At 36.3% G+C, this 22,044-nt stretch overlaps 1 protein-coding gene across 1 annotated transcript in view; it reads left to right on the top strand.

The window, feature by feature from the left end:
• Nucleotides 1–19,665, top strand: part of KIF5B (kinesin family member 5B) — a 31,607-nt gene extending 11,942 nt beyond the window's left edge. The window contains exons 11-26 of the mRNA XM_009587938.1: nt 2,201–2,349; nt 3,726–3,919; nt 4,724–4,792; nt 5,911–6,117; nt 8,039–8,182; nt 8,839–9,027; nt 9,891–10,008; nt 10,362–10,423; nt 10,502–10,611; nt 10,795–10,896; nt 13,081–13,141; nt 13,255–13,326; nt 13,503–13,607; nt 13,927–14,143; nt 15,958–16,090; nt 18,499–19,665. Coding sequence (XP_009586233.1) covers nt 2,201–2,349; nt 3,726–3,919; nt 4,724–4,792; nt 5,911–6,117; nt 8,039–8,182; nt 8,839–9,027; nt 9,891–10,008; nt 10,362–10,423; nt 10,502–10,611; nt 10,795–10,896; nt 13,081–13,141; nt 13,255–13,326; nt 13,503–13,607; nt 13,927–14,143; nt 15,958–16,090; nt 18,499–18,505 — 1,939 coding nt within the window. The 3' untranslated portion in view covers nt 18,506–19,665. The remainder of the gene's footprint in view (nt 1–2,200; nt 2,350–3,725; nt 3,920–4,723; nt 4,793–5,910; nt 6,118–8,038; nt 8,183–8,838; nt 9,028–9,890; nt 10,009–10,361; nt 10,424–10,501; nt 10,612–10,794; nt 10,897–13,080; nt 13,142–13,254; nt 13,327–13,502; nt 13,608–13,926; nt 14,144–15,957; nt 16,091–18,498) is intronic.
• Nucleotides 19,666–22,044: the final 2,379 nt, after the last annotated feature.

Here is a 22,044-nt window from a genome sequence, read left to right as displayed (position 1 = left end):
CTTTTTTTTTTTTTTAAGTGGAAGGAGGGAGGAATAAGTTTTCCCCTATTAAGCTGAATCCTTTTTGTGCTGGGAGAGCCTGTCCTCTGCCAGCTTTTCTTTGACAGCGTGCTGAATTATATCTTCTGGTCTGTTTCCTGTATCTAGCATTCCAGTAACATTTGAATTAATACTTCTAAATTCCTGTGTCATTTGTAATTGAATTTATAAGTACCCATTTCAAATTTGGTATTTTGTTACATATCTCTTCTTTGCCACTCTGTTATTAATGCTTCATTGTAATACTCCAGTTCCTGACCACTGGATTTAATCACTTCATTTACTGGAGCACATTACAAAAGCTGTCAGCATTTCGCTTAGTTCATCTGGTCTTTTATGTTAGCGTACCTCTTCCACTTTAGTTCAGCAAGATAGTTTTCTACTGGTCTTTTCAGAGAAGATTTTTATTATGGAAAGTAGACCATAGATGACTTAAGAACTTCTTAAAAACCTGGCAGAATATGGGTAGTTAGTGGGTATGGAGTAATGACTGCATTCTGCAATAGTGGAGTTTTTTTGGTCTCCTTTTAGAATCTAGGAGGTCCTTTCTATTCCTCTTAGTATTTCTTGAATGAGCTATTGGGAAGTGTCTTCCGGCTATAGCTCTGTAGTTTCACTGCCTCATGCTGTTGACTTCTTCGGGAGTTAATAGAGTACACTTCTCTCTTAGCTACCGTAGTTAGTCTGGTATGTTAATTCAACCTTTTAGAGGTGTTAAATTTATGCTGAAACCCGCAGCTGTAGTAGAATCATAGATTCATTAAGGTTGGAAAAGACCTCTAAGATCATCGAGTCCAACCATCAACCCAACACCACCACGCCCACTAAACCATGTCCCTAAGCGCCTCATCTACACGTCTTTTAAATACTTCCAGGGATGGTGACTCAACCACTTCCCTGGGCAGCCTGTTCCAAGGCCTGACTACTCTTTCAGTAAAGAAGTTTTTCCTAATGTCCAGTCTAAACCTCCCTTGGCGCAACTTGAGGCCATTTCCTCTCGTCCTGTCGCTAGTTACTTGGGAGAAGAGACCAACCCCCACCTCGCTACAACCTCCTTTCAGGTAGTTGTAGAGGGCGATGAGGTCTCCCCTCAGCCTCCTCTTCTCCGTGCTAAACATCCCAGTTCCCTCAGCCGCTCCTCATAAGACTTGTGCTCCAGACCCTTCACCAGCTTCGTTGCCCTTCTCTGGACACGCTCCAGCACCTCAATGTCCTTCTTGTAGTGAGGGGCCCAAAACTGAACACAGGATTCGAGGTGCGGCCTCACCAGGGCCGAGTACAGGGGCACGATCACCTCCCTACTCCTGCTGGCCACACTATTTCTGATACAGTCCAGGAACTGTAGTGACTGAAGACTAGATAAATATCACATAACTTAGTAGGAAATCATGAGCCTTTTGGTAGTAATCAGTTCCAGTACGACTTTACAGAAGGATGCTTATAGGAGTCATAATATGGGGGGAGAAATTTCTAATTACCATTAAGCTTTTTTCCTGTTTTTATGTTTTGGAGGGGGAAGGTATTTGGTAGTAGACTATACAGAAGAATTACTGAGGTCAGTGAGCTATGGCACTAAAGTGAAAACTATACATTAACTTCGTGACATGAAGATATATTATTAGGGCCTGTAGTTTCGTATCCAAAGCTAATGTGTTCAGATGAGATTCGCCTGACTGAAAGTAGACAATCAATCTGAACTTTATAGCTTGTATACCTTTTTGGTTAATGGAGAACCAACAACTGGATTTTTAGGTTGAAATGGGCTGTTTCTTAAGTAAGCTTGATGGTTTACACCCTCAAAGTATTATGCTCTCCGTTGGAGAAATGTTTGCTAGGTGTGATGAATGCTATCCTTTGTTCAAAGCTGTGCACTGTCCTGACTCGAATTCTTTCAAGGGAGAGTATGCAGCTGAATTTTTCTAACTAAATCAGCTTGAGATTTCTTAGCCTTCACAAAGTTTATTGTATTGCTCTGTCCATTAACAGTTGTATCAATCCAATTGAAAGAACAGTAAGTTGGCAGGGAGCAGAAGTAAGCTTTTGGAAGGGGTGGGAATTGTGTACGTTTTCACCCGTGATAATGTAGAAATTTTATTTAAGAGCCTTTAATTCTTTTCTTTAAAAAAGAAAAGTTCTAGAGCTTTTTGCTCTTTCTATGTAGAGCAAAGACCATTAAGAACACAGTCTGCGTCAACGTGGAGCTCACTGCAGAACAATGGAAGAAAAAGTATGAGAAGGAAAAAGAGAAAAACAAGACTCTGCGTAACACCATACAGTGGCTAGAAAATGAACTCAACAGATGGCGGAATGGTAAGAGGCGATTATATTTTTGTTCTGCAAACTTTAGGCAAGACGGTGGACACTGAATTAGTATTCAGGATTCCAAAAATAAATAAGAGCACTATGCAAGACAGTAGTACGAATATTAAAGCTAGGATAATAAGTTGACATTGGAACTTCATATTTTTCACTGTATTGCAATCGGAACAACTTCCAATAATCACATAATGGCAAAAATGTCTGGAAGTATATTGGTATTAGGGTCTTCAACACTTAGTTTATTGCAGAACTAGAGTTACATACATTCTAAAAACTTTATTTTGGGGAAGGAAAAAAGATATTAATGTAAATGCAGAAACTGAGTAAAATTTCCCTTTGGTTTGGTTTTCTAATTGAAATCAATATCACAAGATCTTATCTTCATTTAAAACTCAAACGTGTTAATAGACAAAAAACCCCACCCAGAACCCAAAATTGCTGACAGTACGGAATGTGTGCCCATCTTTTTTTCCTGAATAATCGACGACTTATCTATTGAAGTGACTGACAAAATGCAAGTTAAATATAAAGCCTTAAATTCAGGAAAGGAGGAACATAGGTCATACTTACAGATGTATTCTGGAGTTTGGCAGCTACGGAAGACGATTTTGCAATCTTGTAGACAACTGCACACATCCTGGTGGAAATCTGAGAAAAATGGGCTCACTTAAGTACGTTTAGTGCGGTGTGTGGTTTTTTTTGGGTTTTGGTTGGTTTTTTTTGTTTGGTTGTTTTTTGTTAAATCTTTTATAGAGACGGTATGAGGCTGCACCTGAAACGTTAAGTATAGTTCTTCCAGAATATTGACACAAGATAGGAGAGTGTTGGAAAGAGCCCATACCATCCAAGGACTGCATAAAATGTATTGTAATAAGGTCCTAAGGAATTTAGTTTACCAGAGAAGTGCCTGATTAGCGTGTGTGGTATTTTTTCTGTGTGAAGTTAGTAAAGTGTTCTCATCAGAAAAGGTTTAATGAACATAAAAGCATAAAAGTGTAACTGAACAAATATTTTAAATTAGAAGCAATGCAATTTAAAAGTAAATATGGCTACGCAGCAAAACAGACTGCCAAGGGAAAAGGAAGTATTTTCTGTGTTCAGGGCAAGTTAGGTGCCTTTTTAGAAGATACAGTTTGATGTGAGATTTGGAGCTCATAGCAGAGTTAACTGGGTGAAATACAATGTTCTGTGGTAAGCAGGAGATAGTTTGGATGATCTTTTTTACCATGTAATCATGTGAACTTGATTGCTTATTACCCGTGGAGCAGTACTGTTAGTAGGCAGTATGTAATACTTCTCAAGGCTAAGTTTGTGGAAGGTACTTCATGGCTGACTGTACTAAAACTAAGTATATTCTTTTCTTTAAGGGGAGACTGTACCAGTTGATGAACAGTTTGACAAGGAGAAGGCCAACTTAGAAGCTTTTGCAGTGGACAAGGATATTACTGTTATTAATGATAAACCAGCTACCACAATTGGAGTAACTGGCAATTTCACTGATACTGAGAGAAGAAAATGTGAGGAAGAAATTGCCAAACTATACAAACAACTGGATGACAAGGTATGCCATTCTTATTTAATGTAAGATCTCTTGGAAATGTTTCTTGAACTACATCATGTAATATTTAATTTGCCAGTCTTCATTTGTTAGTACTGCTTGCGTAAATATTTGCTGGGAGTGCCTACTCTAATTCTGAAGGTCTGATAAAGAGAAATCAGAATTGCCTTATCTAGTACTATGTGAGCATCCTTTCTTAGTTGCTCTCCCTCCTTTGCTGAAACTCCTAAAAATTGTCCTGAAAACTAAAGTTATCAGTACATAGAAAACAAGATAAAAATGAAAGTTAGGAAGGAAAAGTTAATGAGAATCCTGAACAGTATTTCTACTTTCTGGGTGTAGGACATTCCTAGCTGATTGTTTGGAATAATACTGTACCAGAAGAAGGAAAATAATGAGAAAGCAGGAAAATTAGTAATTTGAAGACAGCAGTTTTTTCCTTCCACGTTATGCATATTTTATTTGAATATAATTTTAAATTTAAGCAGTAGCACTACATTTGGAGAGAAAAAAAAAAATCTTAATTGTTTCTTGGAAGTTAGAACAACTTGGAGAAGACTTGCAAAAGCACAGGTATAAGAGTTTTTTGTCTTTGAAGCACGGTGTTTTACACATATGTGCCAGGTTAAGAGCCTAATGGATCAGCCAGTGAAATCAAAAGGATTTTTTTTTTACTTTTATTACTTTCAGTTGTATAATTGTCTCAGAATATGGAAAAGTTAGATGCCTAACATCTACTGTCTCTTAGATTATTTTTCCTGAGTGGTATTTGTCAGTTTATTGAACACAGTCTTACTTCAACTGCAGGATGAAGAAATTAATCAGCAGAGCCAACTAGTAGAAAAACTGAAAACACAGATGTTGGATCAGGAAGAGGTGAGTTTTGCTCTTGCATCTTTATTCTATTTTTGTTTGTCTTTCTTTTAAAGAAATTTGAGATGTTCTGAATAGGTCATAGTTTATGACCAGGGAGTAGAATGGCAGCTTACTACTGTATAATAGTTCTCTTTTATTCCTTATCTAAGTGCTCTGCCTATTCATTCCCCCGCACTTACACTGCGGTAATGGCTAAACTTAAACCAATTTACTTGGACCTTAAGTATCCATGAAGATTGAAGGAATTGAAATATTTTATGCAAAGACATCGGCAATTGTATTCCCCATGCAAAGTTAGCAGTTTGTCAAAAGATACCTTGCTTTACTGTAAGAAACCGGTTTCAAGGTTTACTTTTAGTCAGTTGCTGTACAGAGAAAGAAGGGGGAGGAGGGAAATGTAATGGCCCATAATAAAAAAGGAAGTATGTGTTACTTCAGACCATACTTGCTAGAATATTCAAACGATTTATATGCACATGTTGCCAGTGATGTAACTTAATTAAATGGGGAAAATACCTATCAATAATGAAATTGTTAATTTCATTTAGCTGGGATATTAGAGAAAATAATTCTATATAGCACAAAAATTAAAAAATAATAATCTTTGTGTACATGGCAAGAAGGAAATGGGTCAAGGACTCAGGAAGTTGGAGCTACTGTTTAATCTTATTTAAATAAATAAATCTGCCTCTTTAGCAACTGCTCACTTTGTCTAGTTATTCTTCAGCAGCTAACAGTGTTAAAATGCTGGAAGTTTAGTCCCTAGCCTGTTGACAATTTCAGACTCATGAGTAGTGTTCAGTGGCTTTTTTGAAAACTTGCAATATTCCGTGTGCATTTCCAGTTGCTGTCCTTATGTGTCTTGATTTGTAATCACTTCCATTTTGAAAATACCTTAAAAGCTAAAGAACTATGGATATAGATGATAAATTTAATTGTTCATTTTACTCTCACTGTACCTGTCCTCAGCATCTTTAGTGCATGATGCTAGACACTAAAAATGTAGATATAAGCTATTGTAGTAGCTAAAGGCTTTAATAAGATTCAATTTATACATGGAATTTTCTTGATGATTATTTGTTGTTGTAATTTTAAATAAATCTCTATCAATGTTGCAGCTCCTAGCATCAACTAGACGGGACCAGGACAACCTGCAAGCAGAGTTGAATCGCCTTCAGGCTGAAAACGATGCCTCTAAAGAAGAAGTAAAAGAGGTGCTACAAGCCCTTGAAGAATTAGCTGTCAATTATGATCAGAAGTCTCAGGAAGTAGAAGATAAGGCAAAGGAATACGAACTGCTTAGTGATGAACTCAATCAAAAATCGGTATGAAATTGGGATAAGAAATTACTGATAGTCTTCAATGTAACTTTTCTTGCCTTACCTGTATTTCTTGCTTGAAGTCATTTAAAGGTTTTTCACAAGGGAAAATGAAAGCTTAAGTCTCAAACTTTTTTAGTTTTAGCAAAAGATGATTTTCTAAAACCAGTAAGCTTCAGAAGAATGCACAGTGAATATTGACCTTGATAGCTCTCATCTTTTTAGTACCTATTGCATTTTACTACCTGAAGAGTATTCAGAGAAATCCTAGATATCAGAAGTTAACACTTTCATGACATCCTGGTAATCTGACTCAGTTTTGTTTGTCTTTCTGGTGCAGTTGGGGTAATCCTCACTTAAGAATCTGCTCCTTCCAATCTTGAAATTGCAGTGAGCATGCTACAGCTTTTCTTGAAAGGAATGTGTATTTGTATGCTGTATTTATGGCACATAAAATATAATTTACCTTGATGCCTTCAAAAATAGGCAGTTGATTTTACGTTCTGAAAGGAGTAGTCCTGAACACTGAGGACATATTCCAAAAGATCGCCCTGGTTAAAATACAGATGCAGCATCAGTCCCACAGGATGAATACCATATGCCTCCTCACATACCTGCATAGTTTCTGAATTGACTGACAATTTTGGTAGCTAATTATTTGGCAGAATTGGATCAGTTTTAAACTGTTAATACTCTACCCACTATCCTAAAATTCTAAGTACTGGAAAGGATCAGCTTGTTTGCTGGCATTGCAGCCAGAACATGTGATGGTGCAAGTCTCATTCTTTTCTGTTCTTGAAGATAAAAATTGAGTGGGTCTGGGTCTTCTAGTGAATGTGGCTTTCAATTATCAGTTAGTAAGATTTTACTAGATAGAACACTGGCATTAAAATTGATGTTCACAAGATCATGAAACCTCTCTTTAAACTTCTAAGTATTCTGAGCTGAGTAATCTTTATTGGTAACTTACATTGGCTGAAAGTCAAATGATCTCTGGTCTTCCTATTATGAGCAGTATTTAGAATTTGGTGGAATAGGTTAGCTGTATGTGTGTATGATTCTGAAGTGTGTGGTTTGGTTTTTTGGGTTTTTTTGTTTGCTTTGTTGTTGTTCTTAATTAGTTTTTAGATAATCAAGTGATTCTAGATATTATAACTAACGTCCATTGAGTGTCATGAATAACTCAATCCACGAGAAAGCAACATCTGTTCTGAGATGTAGTAAAATTAAGACATTTCAGTGTTCTCAGTCTGTCACAGCTAACCCATGCAGTAACCATCCTTTGGCATCACTGGCTGAAACTTCCCTGCTGTAAAACTTCTGGCATTTTTTAGAACTGGAGAACAAAGAGTAGATAACTTCTGAGTATGCAAGCTGCTGAGCTGCAGCCATTACAACCACAGCAGCTCAAACTAGCTGAAAAACTGCTCTAGATTAAGTGTAGTGCTTATGAACTCTTGGAACTGGGTGCCATTTTTTGATTTGCAAGTAGGAAAGAGTTAACAGCTCTGCAAGTAAAGAAATTGTTTTCCTTTACCAAAATACAGTGAGAAGTGTTCGACTTGTGGTCCATGTACCTTTTTCCTGTGCAATCCTCTGCAATATTTAACCATATATAACTCTGAACGTTGTTTAACAATGTTGATGTGAATTTTGTTGCAGAGTTGTAAGACTATATTTTGTGAGCTGAAGGCCTCTGTCCCCAGTACTTTCCATTTTTTTTCAGAAGAAATACTGCCACTCTAGGACTTTTAAATTTTTACTATGTGGTGTGTTCACATAGGTTGATACCAATCTGGTTTTAGACATAAAAATGAAACATTTCAGTAGGCAACCATATGTTGCTGTGTTTAAATAAATAAAATGAAAGTAGCTCTAGAAACAAGAGTGTGTTTTGTTTATTAAAGTGTAACTTCTTTTACTGTAGGTAACTCTAGCCAGTATAGATGCGGAGCTTCAGAAACTTAAGGAAATGACCAACCATCAGAAGAAACGTGCAACGGAGATGATGGCCTCCTTACTAAAAGATCTTGCAGAGATAGGAATCGCGGTAGGAAATAATGATGTCAAGGTGAGAATTAGTGTGATTTTTAATGCTGGGTATTATGCACATACATTGTGGATAGGTGGGGTCAGTTTTCTTACTAGGGTAAAAATAACCACCATAGGAAGCCTCATGCATATTAATAATTTGGGCATAAGCTTATCCCTTGCTTATGCTGTGACTTACCAGGTCCCAAACAATTTGATTATGCAAAGACAAGGACGAGCAGGTGTGATTTTTTTTTTTTTTTTTTTTTTTTTTTTTGGGCCTTTCTGAAGTAGTGTTTTAATTCATGCTGTTAAACTGCCATATGAAATGGTCATAATCAACAGCATTGTTGTGGAAATCTAATGCTGACCTACAGTGGCAATCAAGATGTCACTTACTAAAAATGGAATGAGGAACTGAAATAAAAGATAAATCTAGAAGATCACTGTAGGACAAGAATGTAAGCAGTGTTAGAAATCTATAGTGAACTGTATTTCCCTCTTCAAGCGACTCGTTACCTTTCTGCAAATTTCCAAATAATCAATCAGAAAACTTAAAAGTTAAATTTTGGTGTGTAAGTGCTCTGATTATCAGTCGAGGTGGGGGGCATGTGCTGGGCACTAAGTTGCTCCAGCTTATCTTTAATTCTGTTTCGTTATCTGAGCTTTCTAAATGTGTTGTTCCACACTTTTCAGCAGCCTGAGGGAACTGGCATGATAGATGAAGAATTCACAGTCGCGAGACTATACATTAGTAAAATGAAATCAGAAGTAAAAACAATGGTGAAACGTTGCAAACAGTTAGAAGGCACACAAGCAGAAAGCAATAAGAAAATGGAAGAAAATGAGAAGGAGTTGGCTGCCTGCCAGCTCCGTATCTCACAGGTAAATGTTTCTTTACACTGTACTACTTAAATGTTCTTTTGAATTCGTTAACCTGCTGGGGGAAAAAAGTTGCAATTTCTTCTGGACACCTAACAAAGTACATTGTGATCAAACAACCATGCGACTCAGCTGTATTCTCAATACTCTTTTCAGTTTGGATGCTTCTGAGTAATTGTGTGACAGGATGTCAGAATTTCTGCAATATGTCTGTAGCCTGATAATGCTTCTGTAGCATTTGTATTAAATACTAGGGTCCATATGTTCTCCATCACAGGATCCCTTACAAATACAAGTCTTAAAGAAGCAGTGGCTGGTGAGCACTCTGCCTACTAATGCAGCAAGTTGGAAGTGGGAGAGGTAGCAATAACACAGTAAGATTACAGTAGGCTTGCATAGCAGGTTAAATTTACTTCTAATGTGAGAAAGGCCATTTTAGTGCAATTGTTAGAAAAGATCAGTAATGTGACTTCTAAAACTCTGAAAATTGTGATCTACATAAGCAATTTAATTTTTCTGTATTTTGTTTTAAATCCAGATGGTCATCTTTTTTTAAATCGGGAGATGCGTATTTCAGTGCAGTCTTCTAAATACAGTGGGACTCTTTTGCCTCTGATAGTATTTAACATTTAAAACATCTCTTCTCCCAGCCAAAAATGTGTTTCATTCCAATCCAGAATAAAGACATTGTCTTACAGGCTGCATTACAGATCTACTTGAGTAGTCATATTCTTCTTAGAGTTTAGTTGGCACCTTTTTTTTTTTTTTTTTTGAGATCAGGTTACTTGTTTAAGTATAAACTGTTTATGCAGATGTAATTCTGTGATACCTAGTTCCAAAATAAATGAATCTTTCTATTCTACAAGCATGAAGCCAAGATCAAGTCATTGACTGAATATCTTCAGAATGTGGAACAGAAAAAAAGGCAACTGGAAGAGTCTGTGGATTCCCTTAATGAAGAATTAGTTCAACTCCGAGCACAGGGTAGGAATTGCCTCCCTACACCCCACCCACTGCCACCACCATTTTAAGTATATAGTGATAAATAGGAAATTGTTCTGTTTTATTTAGATTGAAGTGCAGAGCTATAGAATGGCTTTTTGCTACTGAACAGATAGAATTAGTCAACGGGAAAGCATGTCTGCTGTTTGAAAGAACTGCTGTGGATAGGATTAAATTAAAGATGTTACTGATTTAATTGATCTTTGTGGTGAGAGGGGACTTCATCCAAATTTTAAGGTGTTGGGGAGGGAAGGGGGAATTAACACCATCTTCCCTGTGATCACCTAGTTACCTGGCTGAAATGTGTTTTCTTTTCTCTCTTCTGTCCCTACTAGAAAAAGTCCATGAGATGGAGAAAGAGCACTTAAATAAGGTTCAAACTGCAAATGAAGTCAAGGTAAGTTAATTTCACTGTTTTTTTTAAAAACAGTGAAGAATGGCAACTTCGTGAATACATACTATTTTTTCCTAATAGCAAGCAGTGGAACAGCAAATTCAGAGTCATCGTGAGACGCATCAGAAACAAATCAGTAGCCTAAGAGATGAAGTTGATGCAAAGGAGAAACTTATCACTGAACTTCAAGAGTAAGTAATTGTCATTATTTTATTAGTGCCAAATGTCTCTGGACTGTGTGAGTACAGAAGCACAGTATGGTGGGAAGGAAGCGGCAAGGGTTTCCTCAAGCAGTGTCTTTCTAACTCATGTTACTTTACTGAATGTCGTGTCTGACAGGTTCAGTTGATGTAATATTTACTTTCTGTGTTCAGCCAAAACCAGAAGATGATGCTTGAACAGGAACGTCTTAGAGTTGAGCATGAGAAGTTAAAAGCAACTGATCAGGAAAAAAGTAGAAAACTGCATGAACTTACGTAAGTGATAATCGTGCATAAAACAAATGTGTGTGGGAACACTTACATTTTAAAAACTAGTGACCTAATATGATGACGTGGCTCTCACTGTATGATATGCTTATTAAAGAGAGAGGCTCCAGCGCTTTCTTGAACTTAACTTCTAAAAAACCATTGCACTGCCTTAATATTTAAAATTGGAAGTAAAATGATGAAAGATGTGGCGGCCACAACTTTTTCTTTGTTAATATCCTATAGGTGGGAGTAATTAACTTTTCAATTTGCAGCTAAGTATTATGTGCTGTAAGATTGGAAGAGGCTTGTAACAGTTCCCTTACTCTTTTTGGTTCTTGTGTGATTTAACTAGTTAGGTGGCTCTAGCTGGTTTATTCTTGAGATTAAACAGCTGCATGCTTCATTGAGTAACTAAATACAGTGTTTTAGTGAATTAGAGACTGAAAAGTTAATGCAAAAATTAGAATTGAATTCTGCTTGCAGGTAAGTATCCAAGGGTCAAGCTGAGAAATAGTTCTCAACTTCTAGAAATCTGACCATAATCTCCTGGAAATGTTTCTAGAGTATCAGTAGCGACCCCTTTCTGGCATATATGACTTTATCTTCTCAGAAGTTAAAACTACATTATACTTAAAACTTTTTCAAAAGTGCATGCTTTTTCGCCATGTTTAAAAACACACAGTGGCTTTCAGGTTTTTATCATAGAATTTGAAATAATCAGAGGGACCTGATTGGCCTATACTAACCAATACGCAACACTTACTTTTTTTTTTTTCTTTTAGCCTTACTGTGAAATACAGTGTTGGTTTAACTGACTAAAATTTAACAGTACTCTGGTCTTGTGAATCCATCTTCTTCTCATTTATGTATATGCCACAATGATTACAAAAGTTGCATTAGCTACAATAGGTTTTCTTGTCTTGTAGGATTTGATATACATACTACATTATTGCTTCTTATTTCAGTTCGCAGGCTAAACTATATATAGCATTGATCCCTTAAAGGCACTTGCTATATTAGAAACTTTCCTTTTCAAAAGACTTGCAAAGAAACATTAAAAATTAGTTTGGTATTCTGTGTCTTCCCCCAGCCTCTTTGAACCCAGTTATTTTCCATTGTATGTCATAAATGTGCATGGCAAATGACAGGCCAGAAACAATGGAGATTATTCACTTTTTTTTGTTTGTTTGGTTTTTTTTACTTAGAATTCTATAAGATGTCTGGAACTTCTTTTCCAGTGAGGTCTGGAAGATGGATAGGATGCTGAGATATTCTTTAGAATATTTTATTACCTCAAATGTTTAATCATTTAGCTGTGAACTAGTATGGAACTGGCCGAGTGAGAAGAAATTTCAAGAGGAGAAGAAACTTTTTGGCTACTTCATAGGAACACTTCCTTTTCATGCAGTCCTTGGCCTTCCTATTCCAACCTTGAGTCATAAAAAGAAAAAAGGCTAAATTCCCTTCCTGTATCATATCATCTTAGTAATTGCACTGCCTTATAATTATGAGAGATAACATTAGCAGTGCACGTTATGCTTTCACGTTAAATAGGAAGACAGAATCTCTGTAAAGTTGATAGTCATTAGGTTATATTCCTGTAAACTGAGATTGTTGTTTATGATGCTAGCAAATGATTCTACACATGTTATGATGCAACACATTTGGCAAATGTGTTGGGAGTGAGGTGGTAGAACAAAACAAAGAAAAAATCATTAATCTGACATGTGATACTTGTCATCTCAGCTGGTCAGAGCTAAGAACATTTGTAGGATAAGATCTCCCCAAATATTCATCCTGAACCTGACTCTGAGAGTCTTTCTTTAGGGACATGGTTTAGTGGTGGAGATAGCAGTGCTAGGTTAACAGTTGAACTTGATGATCTTAAGGGTTTTTTCCAACCTAAACTATTCTATGATTGTATTCTATATGTGCATCTGAATGTACTTGTTTGTATTCCTTCAATATTAAAAGTACTTCCCTCTGTTCCTCCTGCAACTCCCCCACTCCCACCCCACCCCATACGGATTTCTGACTGTGATGTCATCTGTTGGTTACATCCTTAATTGAGGACTTCAACTGAAAAACTTTTTTCATTTGTACCATATAGTGTTTATCACTCTTGTCTCTTAAAACATTATCATTTCCAATTTTGCTTGGATGTTTCAGGATGAATTTATTCTCTTTTAGGGTTATGCAGGACAGACGGGAACAAGCAAGGCAAGATTTAAAGGGTTTGGAAGAGACTGTGGTAAGATAGTCAGAATATGTTCCAAAGTAAATGTCAGTACTTGCCCCCACCCCCTTCAGAGTTATTTTTTTAAATTTTTTTTTTAGTCTTTAATTCCTTGTTCTTAACTGTAGGCAAAAGAACTTCAGACTCTTCACAATCTTCGGAAGCTGTTTGTTCAAGATCTGGCTACTAGAGTGAAAAAGGTAACATGGTGCTGTAGTGAAACTTGGTGTTTCTGACAATGCTGCATAAATTTCAGTTCAAAACTAAATTAGGAATTGATCTTTATGTGGTGTAATTTTTCTGGCTTGATCTTAATGTGCAAGTTCAGATTTGTACTCAGCCTCCTCTCTCCCTCCCCATGCCTTTGTTACTGCAGAGTGCTGAAATTGACTCAGATGATACAGGAGGCAGTGCTGCACAAAAACAGAAGATTTCCTTCCTTGAGAATAATCTTGAGCAGCTTACAAAGGTTCACAAGCAGGTACAATGAGGCTTAATTTCAAGTTTTAATACTTAAGGTGCTTTATTGTAGAAGTGACATCAATCTGGGGGATGCTTGCCTGTCTCTCTCTGACTGAAAAAGAATGTAGACTTTAAGTGCCTATGTTGGGTAGCATGTTCTTCCACAGTAACTGATTTTCAAATTACAATCTTACTGATGAACTATTAGATTTACTAAAAGCTTAAGGAAAGATAATACAGTAGCCTTACTGCTTTGCCTGTTTAGGGGTGGGAGGGTGTTTGGTTGGCTCTTCCTATGAAGAGAGGTACCAAGAAAATAATTGATTCTGTTTTTGTAGCTGGTACGTGATAATGCAGATCTTCGCTGTGAACTTCCTAAACTGGAGAAGCGACTTAGAGCTACAGCTGAAAGAGTTAAAGCTTTGGAGTCTGCACTGAAGGAAGCCAAAGAGAATGCTTCTCGTGATCGGAAACGGTATCAGCAAGAAGTAGATCGTATAAAGGAAGCTGTAAGATCCAAGAATATGGCCAGAAGAGGACATTCTGCGCAAATTGGTTAGTAAAGAATCCCTTGCCCTTTAAAGCTTCATCTGTTTCCTGATTTTTTTTTGATCTTTGTGCATGTATGCATCTTTCAACCCTAGTTGGAACTGCATGCGTGAACATGGTGTATTTTCTACCATGAGTTATATTGTGGTTAATAGACTGTAAGCGTGTGTGGGTGATGGTGTATGGTTGGTTGGGGGTTTTTTATTTATTTATTTTAAACTGGTCTCTTCCTGGTAGCTGGATTTTTGTACATGCTGAGAAAGGCTTACCAACCTAGAATTCTAGCACTGAATGTAAGTCTTAGGTCTTTAATATGATGCCATAAGAATTTTCAAGACTAAGTAGATATTCCAAAGTAAGGACAGAGATTAATTCATCACCTTCAACAACAACAACAAAATTGTCTTGCTGTCTCTTGATCTTGTGGGAGGGGGGCACAGAAATCCACAACTATCATCCCAAGATCCCTAATTGCCTTTTCGGCTCTTTGTTCCAAAACATAGAGTACTCCATAGCCCTCCCTAGGGGAAAAGAATGGAAAAAGCAGAAATCTGTAGTAGCTAGTAGTGTTTCTTACTGTGTGGTTGGAAGCAGTCATATTCCTTTGTTCCTCCACCTACCGTTATGCTGTAAAGTGCTGAGGGCCAAGAGAGTGTGTGACCTGTGGAGGACTTAACTGTGCCTATTACATTATTGTTGTAGAAGTAACTATGTGTTCCGGCCTTTTTGTTGTCCTGTGTCAGGACTTCAGTAATCAATACACTTCTCTTGAATGCTAATGCAACTGAAATGAGCATTGCAGTTAAACTTTGCTCATATTCTGTAGGTCTGCAAAGAGCTGTTGCAGAATAAAGTTACAATTTTTTTCTTGACCGCTTCAAGTGGCAGCTTGAAGGCAGGTGCTTTCCTGTCTTATCTTTCTCTCAACTGATCTCCAAGAAGACAAAAGAATTCTCTAGTGAGCTTACCACAAGTATAAAGCCTCTTGTATTTAAATGTCTAGTTGAACTAGGCATGTCTTACTGGAGATCAGCTTCCTATAAGGCAGAAATTGAGAAGTGTTTCTCTGACGCAGTTGCTACCTGTAGGTACTTCATATTCACTCTTAACCTGCTGAAACTTTAAATGCTTCGGTTTAATATTTACAGAACTTTGTAAAGTTGTACTGTTGTGCATGTCCTGTTAAGAGCTAGTGCAAAACTGATTGAAAATACAGTTTGTTTATCAGAGTGTATGCAGCTTGTAAATTACCTGTCAAAACTACTGTTTTTGAATTCAGTAATATAGCAAGTTTTGTTCTTATATGGTGCTAAGAAGTTGATGAAGCAGTGTTATCTGTGGAGTAATCGGTACGCAGAACCACTTGCAGAGCAGAGTAACCAGTGGCTTATCAATCAAGTAGATGTGGGAAATACAGCAGAGTATAATGATTCCTTACAGGAACATAACCCTCATGAAAATTTGTCTAGTGATGCATCTTAAGTTGAGTTCTTATTGCCAAGAAACAGGACTCTTACAGGGAAATACATTAGGTGGGGCAGATAATACATGTGAAGATAATCATTATCAAAAGCTTTGCTAGCTTTAATTCTAATAGGGACAATAAAAGCAAAACCTTGTCTATTTTTCAGGGCTTGTTATAGTTGATACTAATGTGTTAGGTTCTCAGAATATCATCTCCTAAACTTGTTTTCTTACTCAAAGTGCATTCAATTTTGATTATTACATTTGGGATACTGTATTCAAATTTACTAATGCTTTACTTTAATCAAAGGTAATATTGTGATGTATATATTTAAGTCATGTTTCTTTTCATGCAGCTAAGCCTATCCGTCCTGGCCAGCATCCAGCAGCTTCTCCAACTCATCCAAGTGCAATTCGTGGTGGAGGTGCATTCACTCAAAACAGCCAGCCAGTTGCACTGCGTGGAGGTGGAGGGCGGCAAGACAAAGTGTAAGTTTCTCTTGTAGGATTTTTAAATGTGTGATTAAACCTCTTCGTATTAGTTTTATTACAATTCATTCTGTGGCATAAAATCACTGGAATAATCAGATTAACTTATTTTTTTACAGAATTTTATAGTTAGAAGAAGAGTATACATGTACATCTGACTAATGCTGTTGCTGCTTTTGTTATAAAACTGGTGTTTGTTGTAAAATGGCTGGATCTGTTCTGCTGGACTGGAACAAAATGTGAAAACAGTCAATTGGAGATAGTTACCAGTCACAGCCAATAGCTACTGTTTGGGAAAGGAGTGGACAGTTTAATTTCTTTTGGCTTGCTAGTATCTTTTTAAATATGGTTTTCTTCAGAAAACATTCAGCGATGAAATAAAAAATGACCCTATTATATGTTGTTTATTTGCTGTTCTTACTACAATTGCATACTGCTTCATGTGTAAGTAATTTGGAAGTATTTAACAGAAAAGTTCATGTCTTCATCTGGTAAATTTAAAATGTTAGCCTAATTAAAATACAGTTACAGTAATTGAAATTAATACATGCACTTTTATTTGAAAATGTCTCTAATCTCCTAAGTAATTATTCGTAGTCTGGTACTTAATATGCTTAAGTTGCTCACAGAATCATGTCTCTCTTTGATTAACGTCTGCATTATAGTTGGTCTTTTGGTCACCTAAGAATAATGTTTGGCTGTGTTCTCTGTCGTCGTCTTTTGAGAGTTTGTATAAATGTCTTCTAGGCCTTCCCTTAGTTAAGGTTATCTGCATGTTCAGTCTTAAAATACTCCTAAAATGATTGTGTGGTGCTTGAATCCTGGGTGCTTCTCTTTTGAAGGGTTCCAGAGCAGCTTACGTTAATCTTGTTTCCATTTGTTTGTTTCTTTTTATTAGCTAACTGACTTTTCAAAGCTTTCTCTCCAATTTAGAGAAATTCAGACTGTAGTACTAGTCAGGGTACCTGGTCACGTTCAGTAGTGTCTCTTAATAAGTAAGAGGTTGAAGTGTACTTTAACCTTGAATAACATTTACCTTGAATGATGAAGGAGCTGGCAATTCATGGATTCTTGATTACGTTGGTAGGGTGAAATTATCTTCAGATAGATTGCCTTTGTAGTCCAGGTAGCTATCTCTGCTGTCCAATGCAGAGACATTTCAAGGTATGATTGACCCAATTTATTTTAGATGCCTGCTTTAGCATGGGTTTGCGCATGCTCTGATGTTGCCTAGAGTTCTAACTGAAGAGAGCCTATTTAGTCTCATACTTCTTTAAGAGTCTTGTAACAGTTGATAGAATCAGCAATAACTAACTAAATTTTGAGCTTGCATTTTGCTTTGGAGAAGAGCTTTCACTGTTGGTCCTGGGGAATTTAAATAGGAGACTTAGCACTTTGACTTTTGGACTATTTGTAGATAAATCATGAAGGAGTGAAAAATTGCTAAGTATTGGCTAGGACCCCTTTTTAACAAACAAACCAAAAAACTCTCACGTAATATGCTTCCAGAATCCCTTAAGCAGTTGTAAAGCTTTCATATAATTCCTCTAACGTCAGCATGTTACCTATTGCTGTAGAACCAAGCAGAGTTTAGCACTTAAAAGCAGGAGAGTGGTCGTAATTTATTCCAACTTTCCTATCTTGTTTTTGGAAGAACCTGTCCATTATGGAAGTAAAGGAACAAAACTTTCTTGAACTTTATTTTACTATTAAATATAAATTTGTTCCGAGCTTCTGAATACTCAGCCAGTGTCATTTTTCCCTGTAGGAATGTCTGTTATACTTTTTTTGAGGATTAATACAGATACTAAGCGTCTGAACTTCTGGTTAGAGAAGAACTTTTGGTACAGTAGGAACATGATGTACTGTTTTACTTTTGGAGATCACCATTTAACAAATTATTCTGGAAACGTTAAAGAAATACAGAGATTGCAAATTGTTATTTCCCTATGCAAATAAAACTTTTTTTTTAGGATGATTAATGCCAAATGATCCCTTCATTCCCATTTCATCTTCCCAAAATAGCAAAGTCAAAACTTTGCAGCAGCTGGTAGGTGGTATCCAGACAGTTCTCACTGGCCTGGAAAAATAGCAACAGTCATGAGAAATGGAGCTGGGTTATAATTGGTTTGCGTTTGTAATGTTTACTTCGTTAAGGCAATCAAGGTTGGATACTCAGTTTATCGTGCTGTAAATTTGTTGGTAACAGACAGCATCTTAAATGCTTTGCATTGCATAATTTCTTATTCTAAAGCAGATGTTTTATTAGCACTTACCTGAGTAGTCTAAGAATTGGGCTCTTAAAGGCTATGTAAATAGTGGATACGGTCTACTGTAAATGTAAATAACTTGGCTTTTTTGGCTTATGAGGTACAAGCACTTAACTCTCTTATTTTTCTCATTTACAGTTGCTGAAAAGTAAATGCAGCGTGAGAAGGATTGGATATTGTGTAGAGGGAGTCATTCCATGACAATAATCTCTCCCTTTGGGGACTGTAGGATTATTTTTTGAAAATGTATAAATTATACCTGGCCTGTACAGCTCTTCACCCTTCTACAAATTCTGCTAACTGATTCCCAAAAAAAACCTAGAGTGCAATTTTGGCGTCTTGAAAAATGATATGTTACTTAAAGTATAGCTCTGCTCATTACACAGTTTGTCTTTCATGTCTTAAATTTAGTCTGCACTGTGCCAAGCTGAATGTACGTTGAAAAAAATCTTAGTTCAAATTTTCTAGCTTAATTTGTGTACATCTTGTCTTAGGGAATGTGCAACAGTGTTTAAGTATACTTTCATTTTTATCACTTCACATAACACTACGTGTCCCACTGAATTAGAATGGCACTCTACATTACAGTTTTCTTCTGGAATGCTACATAGAGCATTGGAACTAAATTTATTTGTACAGTGTAAGAATACTGAAGTGTGCTTACGACAACTGCCATAAGGCACTGCAATCGCTGCACCACAGAACTAAAGAGTTCAATATGAACAAGGCTGTTTAACTGTTATCTGAATAAATGCCCGTTTATTGGGTAATTTAGAATTAAATATTGTACAGTAATAAGAGTAAACCTAAGTTTACAAAAAAGACTTTGGCAATGGATTATCCCATCTGTCCTGTTCTTGATTCTACACACAGTACAGTCTGGTGGAGTGAAAACATTCTGCTTCATTCTGATGAGCCTGTCTATCCATTTGTCTGTATCTGTGACGGTTCACTTTTGCTATTTTATAATAGTGAAATGAGCGCAATCTAAAATTTAACCTGATATTCCACTACATACACAGTACTGGAATTTTTGGCTAAAACTTTAACTTTCAATTAAAAAGAAAAAATTTTTCAGCAACTGGCCAATGAATTCAGATTCACTAATAAAGGATACAACTTTTTAAAACTGATGTATCTGGAAATCCCAGAGATGTGTTTAAAAAAAATAATAAAATGAATAAAGTGCTACCCTGAATTGTATTTGTAACCTGTTTGTAAGTAGGTATATGAAATGTCCAAAGTAGTAGTTGTTGAATATTTTTCTTCTCTTTGCAATAAAGTCCTGTAAAGTGGCTAACAAAATGAAATGGGGTTTTTTTTGTTGTTTTTGAGCTCCAGTACTCCCACTGAGCTGAATCTGGGTTTTAAAATTTTATAGTATAATTTGCCTAACTTATTCATAGAGTTTAGCCACTATAATTTTTAGAACAGCCTTCTTCTGGATAGAAATTAGTTACCAGGTCTTTGAGAAAGAAGGAACTTAATATTACTGAAAGAATTCAGTTAGCTTTCCAGGCCTAGTTGGTACCATTTTGTGTGCTGGCTTGAATTTTTTGCTGGGTATTCATCAGTTATTTGTGGAAACAGTAGAGACTCTATGACTGTTCAGACAGTAAATCACTTTCAACTTTTATATTATAAATAGACAAAATTATTTATATTAGGATGGATTGTAGTCAGATTTTAGACCTTGAACCACTTTTTTCTATATCTACAGTAGTCTGAATTTTTAATAGTTTGATTTTTAAAGGTTGAGTGTATCAGTCGGAAATCTCACTATTTTTGAATTTTCAGCTTTTAAGACGGTTTTGTTCATTAAGGCTGCCAAACACTCCAAACTTGCAGTTGTTTTAGAGCACGATTGAAGACAGCATACTGAGGAAAGAAAAATAAAGGAACAGCAAACTATTTCTAATGAAATTTCTCATAATGGAAACAGCACTGTCCGTTATCTTTCTCAATGTTAACTACAGGTTTTCAGACCTTCATTTGTTAATACGCAATCATAAACACAAAAAAACCACTTTCTTTAAAGTACATTCAAATGAAGCAGGATTTTTTTCTCATGCCTGTGAATGGGGGTTTCATTCCTGTAGGTAATTATTATGGGTTTTGGTGCTGAAAATTGCTGTGTTTAAAAAAAAAAAAAAAAAAAAAAAAATGGTAACTAGCCTGTAGCTCAGTGTACATCACCTTTTTATATTTAAACTTTTTTTTATTTTAAACCTTTTATGAAGTTTACCAAGAACTGCCTCTTAAAATGTAAAGAAAAAAAAAAAACCACAAACAAACAACAAAACTTTTTTTTTGTTTTCTGGTTTGACTGTCATAGGTCAGCCAGACAGGACAATTACTGTTTTTTGTAAATTAAAATACTCAGTCTATACGGGAAATATTCAACACTGCTGTTTCAACTTGCAGTCTTTGAATGGCTCTTATTTTATGTTCCTCTAGATCATATTTTTTTAAAAGATGGTTTAGGATAGGAACTTGGTGAAATAATATTTATTTCTGGTGAACAACTAAATTATTTACATAACTTAAATGCTGACTCACTACTGTGTGTAACTCTAAATTTGACATGAGAGGACAAGTCTACCTGTGGAATATGATTTAACTTCAGTACACTTAAGATGCATTAAAACAATTGGTTTGGGGAAGACGCCATATAGTTTTAACTTACCTGCATGCTGTAAATGTATTTGTGTTTAAATAAAGAGAAGAAAAGTCTTTGAACTTCGTGTATTTATTCAGTCTCTACATCTGTTTGTTAAATTGTCTCCATCTAACATTTTTTCACTTGATAGGTTTCATGACCAGTTATCTCTGTGAATCATGATCATGCGATGTCTCTAACCTCTTACTCCAGTGTTTGTTAATACGAGTAAGATTTCCCACACACAAATGTGAATATTTAAGTCTTAGTCTTCAAAAGACTGTTCATGATAGAAAAAACACACAAACAAAAAAAGCCCAAACCGAACAAAAAAAAAAAACCCCAACAGTTGATGCCTGTGGAAATGATCAGAAATTGATTACAGCCACAGTGTATCAGAATTTGAACCCCTTCAATCTGGGATTGCTTTGACCTCTCCTAAAGGCTTACGCTCTGTGTAGTTCATAACTATGCCAACTTATACCCATTTTTAATGGCTTCTCTTAGTTCTGTATGTTTTGGTTTGTTTTTTAAACATCCACTTCCACCCTATCTTGGGTACAGTAAGTGACACACTTGAAAGAATTCTCCCTTGCCATAGGGCGAGATGTGGGCATTCTTTCTCTCAAAGGAGAGATTTCCTCTTTTGCTCAAAGCAGCTGTTTTGTTTCCAGTGCACTGATCTCTTAGTATTCAGCTGCTTTTCAAAAACAGACCTGAAAAACCAACCCCAAAACCCTCATCAACAAACCCAACCTTCCTCTCCTTGAGCTATGTTTACATGTAGTTGTTTCTTAGCTGTAATCAGGAGTTAGGTATGTAAGACTATTGCTACATCAAAGGTTTGTTTTTGGTTTTGTTTTTGTTTTTTTAAATGTTTGCATTCTAGAGTAAGTTGAAGCCAGGTTAGAGACAACAATGCTTTCTTCTTTCCAGGAGCAGAAGGAAATCTAAGAACTAGAGGAGATGGCCTTAATTCAGGTCTACTGGCAATCAAGGAACCATAGATGCACTTACATTGCACA

Source organism: Fulmarus glacialis, unplaced genomic scaffold, assembly GCF_000690835.1.
Source record: "Fulmarus glacialis isolate BGI_N327 unplaced genomic scaffold, ASM69083v1 scaffold19611, whole genome shotgun sequence".
NCBI lineage: Eukaryota > Metazoa > Chordata > Aves > Procellariiformes > Procellariidae > Fulmarus > Fulmarus glacialis.
The sequence above is the reverse complement of the archived record's forward strand: the minus strand, read 5'-3'. Positions and strand labels throughout refer to the sequence as shown.